This window comes from Plectropomus leopardus, chromosome 12, assembly GCF_026936395.1.
Source record: "Plectropomus leopardus strain MGB_pleo_1.0 chromosome 12, ASM2693639v1, whole genome shotgun sequence".
Taxonomy (NCBI): Eukaryota; Metazoa; Chordata; class Actinopteri; order Perciformes; family Serranidae; genus Plectropomus; species Plectropomus leopardus.
In genome coordinates, this window is record NC_142187.1 from 30,772,258 (window position 1) to 30,785,346 (window position 13,089).

The window sequence follows — 13,089 nt, forward strand, 5'->3', positions numbered from 1 at the left end:
TAACACAGCAGATAAATCAATTCTCAGGTGATGCACCAATGCAAACAGCAGGCTTCCAGGTAAAAGTCCGCGGTTTGTTGGACCATCCCACTCTACAGGGACTTTCCAGCTTAGTGTTAAAAAATGCTGCACAGTTTCATATCACAGCGAAACGTCCCTCTTTGTGTCAGTGTCTGACACCGACATCACTCACGAAATAGCGACATTTGACGAGTTGGGAGTGAGAAAGGGTTGGGTATTGTGTTTACATGATGCATATTTCAGAATTAATCAGTGCTAAATAAATATTTAAGCATCGAAATATAACATACGTTGTGGATTTGATAGGAAGTGGAGGTTAAAGCTGCCTGTTTACTCTCAACTTGTCATCAAACTGTCCACTGGCTCTGCTGTAGCAGCTGCAGTTTTTCTGTCCTGCCCCCCCGCCCCCCACAGCTTGGCCGTGTCCGTCTCTAATATTTCTGTCTCCTCTTGTCTCTCAGGACCAGTACAAGTTTTGCTATGAAGTGGCACTGGAGTACTTGAACTCTGGCTAACTCGGAGCTTCTGAACCCACCAGAGACTTAAAAGTTTGGAACATTACAGAAGACTGCAGCTCACATGTGTGCATTGTGCTAAGTGTGTGTGTGTGTGTCACCGACCCGACAGGAGCGAGGTACACACACACAACCCAACACGCAGCTCCTTTGACCAGCTCTTTTCTTCTTCTAGCTGATGGGGGGAAGGTAACAGAGTTGTACAGTGTTAAATATCGCAGCCTGTTTCTGTCAGTGCCGGCTAAGGAAGCCAGCAGGAGCACAATGAGGTTTTTTTTTTCCTCCTCTGCAGTGAGTCGCCTCCTCTCTGGATCCCTCTTTCTGTCTGCCTCTATCTCTCTCAGCCGCCTGTAGTCCCGTGGTTGTTGCCTTGATCCTCACTGGACGATGAAATACTCTCCAGTTTTCCGTTGGAATGCGATGCACTGTACATAATGTTAACGTGTTCATTTAATCCTCTCCGATTTTTTTTTATTTTGATTTTTTTTTTTTGTTTTGCTCAGCTCATTATTAAAGTCATTCAATGCAGGAGCTCGAAGCCTAAATGTTACTAAATGTCCTGTAAATTTATGACTTCTAGATGATTATTGCTTCATGTCGGGGACAGCTGGCTCAGTCTACATCTGCTTACCTTATTTCCTGTACAGGGATCCAAAGCTTTATTTGCACTTCCATTTGAATTCTTGCTGTGCATATTGTACATATTTCTGTAGATTATTTATTCACGGTATGTACTTTTTTTGTGACTCGCAGTAAGTGACAATCATATGTTCTATAGGTTTGGTTTATTGACTGTAATGTGTGCTCTTTTTTGGGGGGTCATCTTGTGTGACAGATCAATTCCATTGTAAAGAAAAAAGATATTATATAAATGTATCTACAATATAAACATTGGATTATGTATTTCTGCCTCTTTTCTGAGTGGAGCTGGAAGAGACGACGTTAGGGGGACATCTGTTGGACACAGGAGGAGGAACAGTCACCTGCATGATATCAGCTTTTTAAGGTGCCACAGTATTGATCAGTTTTCCTGATTTTTGTCTCCAGCTGCACTGTTACACTACTGTAAGAATGAGGGACTCCCTAAAATGTTTTCACTGAGATGAGTGTGTTCTTGCAGGATGCAGCAGTGCATGTTTCAGCGCGCTCCGTGACCGTCTCAGCCTGTGAGCGCTCGTTCATACTTTATATGATAACCTGCGTGCATCTTTGTGAGAAGGCAGAATAAGAGTTATTAAAAAATATAAAATATAGACTGAGTCACAAAGTAAGAGCTAGTTTATTTCTAAAATCTGCAAAATTAGGCAAACTAGATTGAATAATACATAAACACAAGATCAGTATTTTTGCTGCATGTATGAAGTATATATGCCTTCCTCGTTTGAGTAGATTTTTGTTGTTGGACTTGATTTGGTCCGTTTTAATATCAATATGTTCTTATAATAATGTTATGATGGTCAATTTGAGGATTTATCAGCTGCTGTTGAAGCTGTGCTGGCAGGACGAGGAGCAAAAATCTGCATGTTCTTTGCTGAAGGCACAAATTGACAGAAAAAATCACTATAGTGCAGCAATTAAGTGCTCGATGCTCAAAATTTTCTGACAGAGGATCCCTAAAATCCCACCTTTCATATCTGTTCTCCCAATGTTGAAAAAAAAACTACCTTTTAGTGCATGACCACTAAAAAAGTAATAAGTCATCTCTGAAATTACAGTTAGGTGTGAGGTCTTCTGTAGATTTAATTTTGGATTTAAGGCTAAGATTATGTTTATAAACAACTCTTTTGTTCACATTTTTGCTATCTTATCCAAAAAGCAAAGAGATTACCAAAGAGGACATGCACGGGACAAAGGCAAATGTATTTATTTAGTACATGCAGTTCATACCCACTGGCAATCATAAAAGTGCTTCACAGTTTAGTCAAAGGTCATTCTAAACCAATTACAAGGCATGCCCCAAAGGGATGGAAAAATAGTCATTTCAATTCAATTTCAATTGTTCTGTAAAGTTCAACATCACAAATCACAGTTAGCCTTCGAGGACTTTACAACACGACATCCAGCTAACCTTGAATCCTCAGAGAAAAAGGAAAAACTCCCCAAAAAAACACCTAATGACGCCTCAGGAAGAGCGACTGAGGAGGGATCCCTCTTGAACAGACGTGCAGAGAGCAGATCAACACTCAACACTCCTGTGGAAGTTTTTAGGGAGTCCCAAAACAATGATGGCTTTGCTGCTATTTTGCAGATGGACCTAGTTTGGTTTGAAGCATATTTGTTGAATGATTTTGAAAACTAAGTTCTCACAGGCTGAACAGTCGCATCGCGACACCCTGAGTGGACAGCAACGCCACTTCAAACAGGTAAACCATCTGACTTCGGACTAATGCCGATGATACGGCCAAATTCTGTATTTTTAAATGTTGTGAAACTAAACAAAATGATTTTCTGAAAACTCTCTCAGTCTGATACTGTGTAAATTAAACTAAAAATATTTTGTGTCCTATAACAGTCCTACAACAATTATTATGACAAGAAATCGTAGCGCCCTTCTTAAAAACGCAGTAACAACAACAATTTTAACTTCATAATGACATAAAATACAGCAGCCTCTAAAAGCACCTCTTATATAAATGCTGAATATGTCAGAGGTGTTGATTTAGCTCTGTGGTGATGTTTTAATGCTTTAGTTAGTGTTGATGTGCTGGGATGCATTATGAAGTTGTTGGGTGTGATTTTTTTTTTTTTTTATTTAATTTTTTTATGATCCACAAGTATTATAACCTTGCAGAAATATTAATATTTTATTAATATATTAATATAATGTTATTTTCATTTGGCCCATCTGCACACTCCTTTTTAAAAGGCTCTTTACAAAGAAAAGTTGTACATGAGACGTGTTCAAATGACTTTGAGAAGTTGGAATCAAAACCTCAGATTCTTACAGATGATTTTTTTCTAAATGTGCTGAACAGACCAGGGTGACACCAAGCTTTTAGTCTTTATACTGACTGATCTGCCAGAATAGACCCGAGTTTGTTTTCAGAGTCAAAACAAAGACCCACCTCTAAAAAGCTTGTCAAGGACTCGCAGCACAGTCACAAAAACTGAAATCACACACTTTCACTGTTAAATGTAGAGTGAGGCTGTTTGATTTCAGTGGATACATCAGTTGAACTTATTATACTGGTGCATTTACACTGGAAATGTGATGGAGTTATTTTCAGTGGTGGAAGAAGTACTCCGATCCTTTAGGTAAAAGAACTGTAATATAAAAATACTCCATAACAAGGTAAAAGTACAGATGCATTATCAGCTTAATGTACATTAAATTGTCAGAAGTAAAAGTACACATCAAACAGAATTGCTCCTTAGAAAGTGAATATAATAGATTATATTGTTCTGTTTGCATGATGTTGTAGTTCATCAGTGTGGAGCCAATTTTATATACTTTCTACTCTGCCTACTTGATAGATTATAATAATAATAATAATTATTATTATTACTATTATCGTTGTTGTTATTGTTGTCATTATTATTATTATTATTATTATTATTATTATTATTATTATTATTATTATTAAATAATAACCTTATTTAAACAGCACCTTTTCAAAACTGGAAGACTGGAATACATAGATAGCGATGCAACAACAGAAAGCCAAAAAACTAGGGTACAGTTTAGATAGAATTAAAACCAAATAATAGGACAAATAATGCAGGATGCAAGATGTAAAATGTCAATATAGAAGAGAAATAGAAATAGACCAAAAACAACAACAGACACATATAGCAATAAAATGAATAAAATAAAATAAATAAAACATAAATCAAAAAGGTGAAATAAGTAAATAAATGAACAAATACAATCTAGATAATGCTAATAATAAAAATAAAATAAATAAAACAGTATTGTACAATTTACTAAACAAAATTAAACACAGCACTTTTGTTTTTTATCTCATTTTTCAAAGATTTAAGTTTAATATCTAAGACTTTTTCATGCACTCGATAGATAGAATAGAAATTTCTCTCAAGTTTTGGTTGCGAATAAGTTAAAGTCTGTGTCAGTGAGCACTTCTCCTTTTCCTAAGATACTCCCTCCAGCTGACAGGTGTGGCCCATCAAGATGCTGATGAAGCAGCATCATTACCTCACAGGTGTGTCTTGGGACCGTCAAAATAAAAATAACTTTAAAATGTGCAGTTTGGTCACCCAGTGCAATGCCACAGATGTCACTATTTGGCACAAAAGTTCTCCACTGAAACTGACTGAGGCTAGAAGTGCACGTCTAAAGAGAGGGTAAGGGACGGCCTTAAATGTGTTAAGTGGAAAGATAATTGTAGATATGATGATTAATGTGATTGATTTCCTGCATTCTGTTAAACTTTTATGCATCAATGTATGATGTAAATGAAAAAACAAAACTCCTGCTAATTTTATGTTTTTGCTGGAGGGGACAAACACACAGGCTCTAAATATCGAGGTGGCTCCTGCACTCTCCCTGAATCTCTGCCTGTCAAAGAAGGCCAAATCTGGAGCCTCAGTGAAGATCTCGGGCCTCTGATTTATGTGGATTTGTCTCCCCCTGGTGATATTTCTGAGTAACTTTCCTGAACCTTCCTCCAGAGATAATCATGACCTGCATAAACTGAAGGGAAGCAACACATGTAACATGTAACCTTTAACGTGGCCGAGTCCAAACCGCTTTGTAGTGTGTCCAGATTTAGCTAAATGTTTTACTAATCAGGCGCTTATAATATTATATACAAATACATTAAAATTAAATGCAAATTTCTCTGGACAGTTGGAAATGTTGGGACCTCTAAATTACGATATACTGTTTTTGTTTATACACTCAATTTAATAATAATAATGATGATAATAAGTAGTAGTAGTAGTATAGTATAAAAAACTTTATTGCTAGAGCACGTCACAGCACTAAAAAGTGCTTTGTGTGGTTGATCCCACATTCAAAACAATATAGAATTTAGGCAAAAAACACATAGAAAAACAGGCAATTTAAAGAAATGCAAACAAACAGCAATCCCAACAATTGAAAAAATGACCATCAATGACCATCAATGGCAGGAGAGTGCCCAGAAGATTGCACCTAGACAATTGGAAAATAAAATCAAACAATTGGAATAATGCCAAAATATAAGATATATAATGTATGTATGAGATAATAATGATTATTATAATACAATGAGACACGTTTAAAAATCTCAGCAGATGAGTATTTTTGTGTTATGAGTGTTAAACCCTCTTCATATCATCCGTCAGCCACCAGGCAGTTTTCTGCAGCAGTTTGGGGGTTCAGATCAGTCCAGTGCACATCAGTGGTGTAAATGCAGGAGGAGCAGATTTTACTAATGCAAATCTGTCGTGCATTTTAAGGTTATAGTCCAAAGATTCATACCAGCAAGCCTCCAGTTACACTGCATAAACTTCTCTCAGAAAGAGCAGTCTGCCTTCAATATCCCCGTGGGAGGGACTGGATAGCTTTCACAAAATTATTTGATGGACGACTCCTTTGCTTCTAGCTGTTATTAATCGGTACATTTCTGTGGGGCTCTGCAGCTCAGGATTTACTTGCACCGATAAGTGAAAGCAGCAGTCGGAGCTAATTTGACGCACTTGTAAAGACAGTGAGGTTACAGGTGAAACAGCACACCTCTGACCGCATTCTGCAACAAACCTGAAGCTTTTCAACCACAAGAGGTCAGTGTCAAGTTGCTTTTAACTACAAGTAATCAAATTAGGTGTTTAATTTGAGCATATATTATGCAAACACTGTGTATCTCTTTGCAACTCTGCTGTTATTAGTCCCACAGATGCGGCCTTGAAATAATTAGCGACTCGCTATTTTAAACACTCAGCATAATTTCCATATTTCCCTTCGTCACACATTGCAGGTTCAAAGAGAGACTCAGCTAACAGCATCCCAGTTCTTAAAAAATACATTTATTGGCCCTCAATGCACTGGTTTGTCTCCACAGGATGCGGCAGCGCTTTGAAGACTCTTAGTTGGACAGAAAGAGGAAATCTTTGGCACATCTTCATGGAAGCTGAAGGTCTCATCTTTTCCCTTTACAGACTGTTCCAGTTGGTCAGAGCTACAGGCGCTGTGGCACCAGGGATGGTTTCATATTTCATTGCTGGTGAATTATTTCTGTGTTTCACAAAAGGAGACCGGGGGAGCCGATGAGTCTGGATGAGGGAGATGGAGGAGGCTGAGAGCTGCTCCTGCTGCTGAGGCTTGATGTGAGCTGAGTCCACACCAGATGTTCACTGAGCTGAAGTCCAGAAGCACAGGGACAACATCTGGACACACACGCACAGGCTCACAGAGCTGCACGGTAAATGATGTCTGATGCAACCAGCAACGCAGAACTGTCCCACTTATAGTAAGAAAAAAAAATCAATGGAAAGCCAAGAAAATTACAGAGTTCATTAGCTGATTGGTCTCCGAGTCCGCCTGGGCCTATTGCATCAACATAAATAAATGTAAATCTCATTTATTTTACTAATCACATTTTCATTATCCATGTATGGAAAATATTTGCTGTATGCATGGATAGATTACTGAAGAGGCCTACGGAGCACAGGCCCAGAGGGGCAGGGGCGCGATGGAGGCATATTTTGTTTAGTGTGATGTCGCGTTTAATAAAATATCTGTGTGGTTATCTGTGGTATTATTTATATCATTCTATTTTTTTTTAACATAAGTTAAATAAAGAAATAAAGTTCAAATCAAATCAAATCAAATCATCCACAATAGATGCAGGACAACCACAAAGATACTTAAAATAACTCAAAATAATGAAAATTAACCCGAAAGACACACAAAAATGACTATAAAGAGATGCAAAATGATTACAAAGAATCACAAGAATACCACAGAGACTCAAAACATTCACAATAACATGCAAAACCACCACAAAGAGACTTCAAACAACCATAAAGACATGCAAAACAACCACAGACAAGCAAAACACCCACAAAGAGACACAAAAGTTACTACAAATAGATGCAAAATGACTTCAAAGAAACACACGAATATCACGGACTCAAAACATCCAGAATAAAAACGGCAAATGTAAGATCACAGAGAATTATGCAGCTTTAAAGAGACCCAAACCAACCACAAAGCTGCTCAAAGCAAACACAAAGAAACGAAAAAAATCAAACAGTGCGATAAGAATCCAACAACCTCAAAGAGACACACACAAAAACACTAAATAAGGCAAAACAACCACAAAGTGACTGAAAAAAACCAACCTGAACAACAAGAAAACAATATTTAAACAAAGTTAGAAACAAAGTTTAAGAGATTCAAAATGACGATGATGCAAAACAACCACAAAGAGCGACAAAACAACCAAAATGTGGCGCAAAACAACCTCTAAGAAATGCAAAATAACTACAAAGACATTCAAAATGACTTAAATGCAAATTTCTCTGCACAGTTGGAAAAGCTGGGACCTCTAAATTACTTCCTACTGTTTCTGTTTATGTAACTCAATTTAATAATAATAATAATAATAATAATAATAATAATAATAAAAAACTTTATTTATAGTTGTTTTACTTGTTTAGTGAACTTAAAAACCAACAACAAAAAAGCAAATAATAACCACAGAAAGACTCAAAATGACCATAAAAAGACATAAAACATCTGAAAAGATACAGAAAAACACTGAACTGATACTCTGCTTTATTTCACTGCCTCAGTTATACTTTTAATACTGACTTTAACTTTCCTTCCAGACATGCATTGCAAGAATCGAGTTTCACATTTTCCAATCTGGTAGGCATTGCATTTGTTTATGAATTATTTATGAGCTGCAACTGAGAAGAGCAAGGTTGCTGCTGCAAATGTTTCGGGGCGCTGCTGCCGCTGTGGCGCTGCGTGTCCAGGAGGTGGCAGTGTAGAGCAGACAAAGCTCTCAGTCACATAATGTCAAGTCAACAGCAGCAAGTAGAAGCAATCATCTTTACTCTGTTACATCCTCATTTACATTAAATCCTCACATGCATGCTCATATTCACTTCAAGTAATTAAGAAGTTATTCCCCAAAGACAATATTTCATAGATCCTAAAGAAAACAAATGAGAAAAGAGTGAAATGATGATGATGAGAGCAGATATTTCAGGTTTGTGTTTATTAAGATAAAAGTATGTATTGTAATAATGAAGTTCTTCTAATTGTGTATCAAAGAGAGATCCAGGAGCACATTTATCTTTTCTCCATCCCGATTATGCATATTGAATTTATGAACATAATATTTTCTCACACTCGGCCTCCTCTGCACTGATGTAACAATGTAATGAATACACCGATGAATAATTAATCGCTCCGCAATTTGCCCACGACAGATTAAGTGGTGTATTTTCTCATAATCAAGACGCTCGCTGAACTGCAGCCTGCAGCCTCCTCCTGAAACAACCCTCCAAGTGCTCTCACATACATCACTGCAGATTCGCACACGTGTGCGCGTGCAACACATGCAACAACGAGACAACTGCAGATCCACACACAGGTCAAAGGGCAGCTGAAGCAACTGGAGCACAACAGCCTGTTTCCATCTCCAGGGACTGGATTATTCTCTTTTCTCTCTCGTTCTCTCTCTGCTCTCTGCCTTCACCTCCCCCTTGCTTTTCTACCACAAACAATTGCACAGACTGGGCTGTAAATCTATCTGAGAGAAGAAGTGGACATCATGTGGCTTTCCATTCTCTACTGGAAATACAGCGTTCATGTAAAACTAAGATAGGAAGACCCAAATATTTTTGAAATTGGTGCTTCATGACCAGAGAAAAAAGATGTTTTTATTCAAGCATTAGAAAACCTACAACTACCAGAATACAGTGCTCCGCACCAGACCGGTGACTGCTCCCACGGCACTGTAAAATCTGTCACTTTGGTTTTATTTAAAATATCCAGGAAACCAATTACATTGAAAAACGTATACGTTTCAGTTAGTCTTTATTTGTGTTTACTTTGTATCTAATTAAGTTTACTGAAGGTTCAGTCATATTTACTTGGTTTTGTTAAGTTGTTGCAACTTCTTGTCATTCAGTTTTTCCTTTTTGAGAACTTTAATATATTCATAAAAACCAGCTGATTTAAAACATAATATTTGCTCAAAGATCATTGAAATCTATTCGAAATAAAATGATAAAGTCTGAGAAGCTGATTTAACTTTTTTTTAAGTCTTACTTAAAAAAAATTGAGGAAACTGGTTGCTTAGAAAAATGTAAGTTAATATAATTCTTAATCAAGTTTAATCAAATCAATCTTTCTAAGTTTTAGCAACTTTAGTACGTTGACTGTGATGTATGTATCTGTGCTCTGTTGGTTGCAAACTAATCTATCGTATTTGTATTTTCTTAAACATGTCAACAACACAGAACTCACAGATCTCCTAACTTTATTATTTGCAAAATCCTCTTCGTGAAGTCAGACTAACGTGATTTTCTGAAGTTGCTAACGCTTAGAAACAACAAGGTAGTTCCACTTGTCATTTTTAAGTTGCTTCACAAAAATTATGTAAATAAAAGAAAATTACAAATAAACTTCACATTTAGATAAAGACTGAACATAACTTAAGATTAAAAGTTTTACCTACTTAGCTTTTTCAAGGCAATCAGCTTCCTGGATTTTTTTTAAAAATCAGATCAACGATTTTACATCATGATGAGTGATCATGAACTTGTACTTGTATATGAGAAAATCTCATAGTACAGTTAAACAGTACACTAAAACATGTTTCTGAAAACATTTGTGGCGAGAAATAGGAAATGCAGTTACAGAATCTTATATTCGGTTTATATTTGTTCAGCACTGTTTAGTTTTGTCCTTTGCTGTTTTTTCAGCCTCCATTTTCACTATGCCTCTTTACAAACTCTCACTATTACAGCTAAACAGGACACTAAAATGTGTTTGTAAAAACATTTTGGGTGAGACAATGACAGTATATTTCATCAGCACTGCCCAGTTTTACTGTCTGATCAGATTTCGGTCCAAGTTTGGGAGAAAGGTAGGTTTGTGTCTTGATCCAGCTGTATACTCTTTGTTCCTGCGGTCATGGGCAAAACGAAAATGCGAAAATAAAGCCTTTAGTTTAAGCAGCAGCCCTTAGAGCCAGCGGTACTTTGTCGGATGACGTGTTTTTGCATCATCTGTCAAAGTTCAATTCATTACCACATAATACCCCAATTGTTTTGATCCAAAAGTGGCTGAAAATCGGCAAAATTTGGCCGTATCTTAAAAAAACCTCGATTTCACAGCGATTTTTAAAAGCTTTTAATCATTCCTACATCTTCTTTTTTTGGAGAATGATGCAGCAGCTGTTTTGAGCTGACTTCCAATAATTCAGCGTATTTGCTTTCAGTCCCAGCCCTGCCATCGAGCGTCTGCCAAGGGGGAGCGAGCGATCAATCGATGGACCGACTCAACATACAAAAAGCGCCCCTGTCGAGCTCGAACATCTGAGGCAAATCCATATCTCATATTTTCTCCATTTTCATGCAGATGGAGGGGGGAGAGAGAGGGACGAGGGGGAGTAAGATGTCTCCGCTCTCCTGACATTGTTCCTATCCCCCCTGACAGTTTGATGTGATTGCATTGTCAGCCCTCGGAGTCTGCTGGTGCTGTAGTGCTCGTGGTTAGAGGGCTGGATGTGAAAAGGCTTGAGAAACAGTGTTCCTGGGCACAGATGTGGCATACATATTTCAGTAGTTGGAGACTACATATTTTAGAAGTTGCAAGCTTAGTGTCAACCCACAAGTGGATAGCCTAGTTTGGTGTATGGCTGGCATATTGCATCACTTTCTTTTGTTTTATTGTAGATCCAGCAAGCAAAACACACACACACACACACACACACACACACACACACACACACTAATGCTGGTGTCGGCATATCAATCTCCATCATGTCGAAAATCCTCAAAATGCAAAACAATATTGCTCGAGGTCAAGTCCTCATCAAAGTCAATCTAATTTCCTGCAACTCGGGGGGAAACTGACGGCTTGGCCCCCATGTTGCCATCGCAGCCATCAACCCCTCTCTGCATACGATCAGTCTGTTGCCATAGCAGCCCCGTGGAGCTTTCCTGCCAGTCAGTCTAGCAGAGAAGACGAGTGAACCAGCGGTGCCCCCATCCGGAGAGGCCCGCATGTCTTCATCTGTTGCCATGGCACCGTAATAGCGTTCTGGATAGATTTGGCATGGCAGGGAGTCAGTCCCTTTATCTTCCGACGCATTATATTGAGCCGAGCTTGCCTGTGTTCGGCACTCGCAACATGGTGAGCAGACAAAGGGAGCTGAAGGGGGAGAAGGTAGATGTCAAGATAGTGTATCTATATTGAGAGCGTCGCTGGGCTTAGATGTGCGGCATGCTCATGGGTTGCTAATTAGGCGGTAGATAGAGATGGTGTACGTTAGAGAGACGTGTCTGACAAGGTAACCTGGAGTGGACTCTCCAGCTGAGTCACTTTGTGTTAGAGTGAGTCGCTGTGTGCAGTCGTACAGTGCATTTGCAGTGATGATGTGTGAAAGCAACAAGGAAATCGGAGAGCTGGGCGAGCTCCACTTTTAAATGAAGTAGACAATGTTTTAAAAAAGGTGTTTAAAGGGTCAGTGGACACAAAAAAAGAAAACAGTGAGCAGTTTTGTTGGAGTTATTGTCCACCGGAGACAGAAATCTCCCTGTTGACATGTTGACAGTGTGTTCTGTGGATTATCCAGAGAAACTGGGTCACTGTTTTTGGAAAGAAATGTAGCTGTTTAATTTTTTAAATGTAAATTTACAATGCTTTGAGCACCACAAAAGAAATTACAGTCTCCTGTATTGTTCAGTCCCTCCAGGATTTCGCAGGCTGTGTTTGTGGTTGTTGCAGCCTGAAATGCCCGATTTCATGGCAGCTTAAAATTGCGATGCACATTGCAATATTTAGGGCCTGAGCACCAACGGCGCGAGGACCATATTGAAACTGAAGGAATTCTTCTTCTTATTGTTTTTTTGAACGAGTGAGACCCTTTTTTGAGGGCCTTAACATACTTAAAAAGTCACCAAATTTTGCACAGACATCAAGGCTGGCGAAAAATTTGATATTATACGGGTTACTTGTATAGGCTCAAAAAATGGCTCAAGAGCGCCACCTAACAGACTTCAATGAAGGAGCCCCTCTGGTCTTTTTCATGTAGACATACGAAAATTTGGTGGTGTATGGAGCATCACAAGACAAACAAAACAGTCAGTGGCAGCCATACTCGAAACCCAACAGGAAGTCTCTCATCTTAAATTGAAAAATAATCTGTCGCCATTTTTTGCTATTTTTCAGATCAGGATTCAATAGTTTCAAGCATTTAAGCTATTGAATCCTGAGCAAATTAGTTAGATTTCTTTCAAACACATGGGAAAAAGGTAAGGAGCAACTTGGTTAGAAATGTTTTACTAATTGCAAGAAATTCTGAGATTTAGAAAATTATTTCAAACAAAGCCAGGGAAAATCTCTTAGGGAAAAAAGGGAACTTTCTTT

At 38.2% G+C, this 13,089-nt stretch overlaps 1 protein-coding gene across 9 annotated transcripts in view; it reads left to right on the top strand.

Moving 5' to 3' along the window:
- LOC121951210 (receptor-type tyrosine-protein phosphatase mu) overlaps positions 1 to 1,439 on the top strand; it is a 211,096-nt gene extending 209,657 nt beyond the window's left edge. For all 9 annotated transcript variants that reach the window (XM_088085802.1, XM_088085798.1, XM_088085796.1 and 6 more), the window contains one exon: positions 483 to 1,439. In XM_088085802.1, coding sequence (XP_087941928.1) covers positions 483 to 536 — 54 coding nt within the window. In that variant the 3' untranslated portion in view covers positions 537 to 1,439. The remainder of the gene's footprint in view (positions 1 to 482) is intronic.
- The last annotated feature ends 11,650 nt before the right edge of the window (positions 1,440 to 13,089 follow it).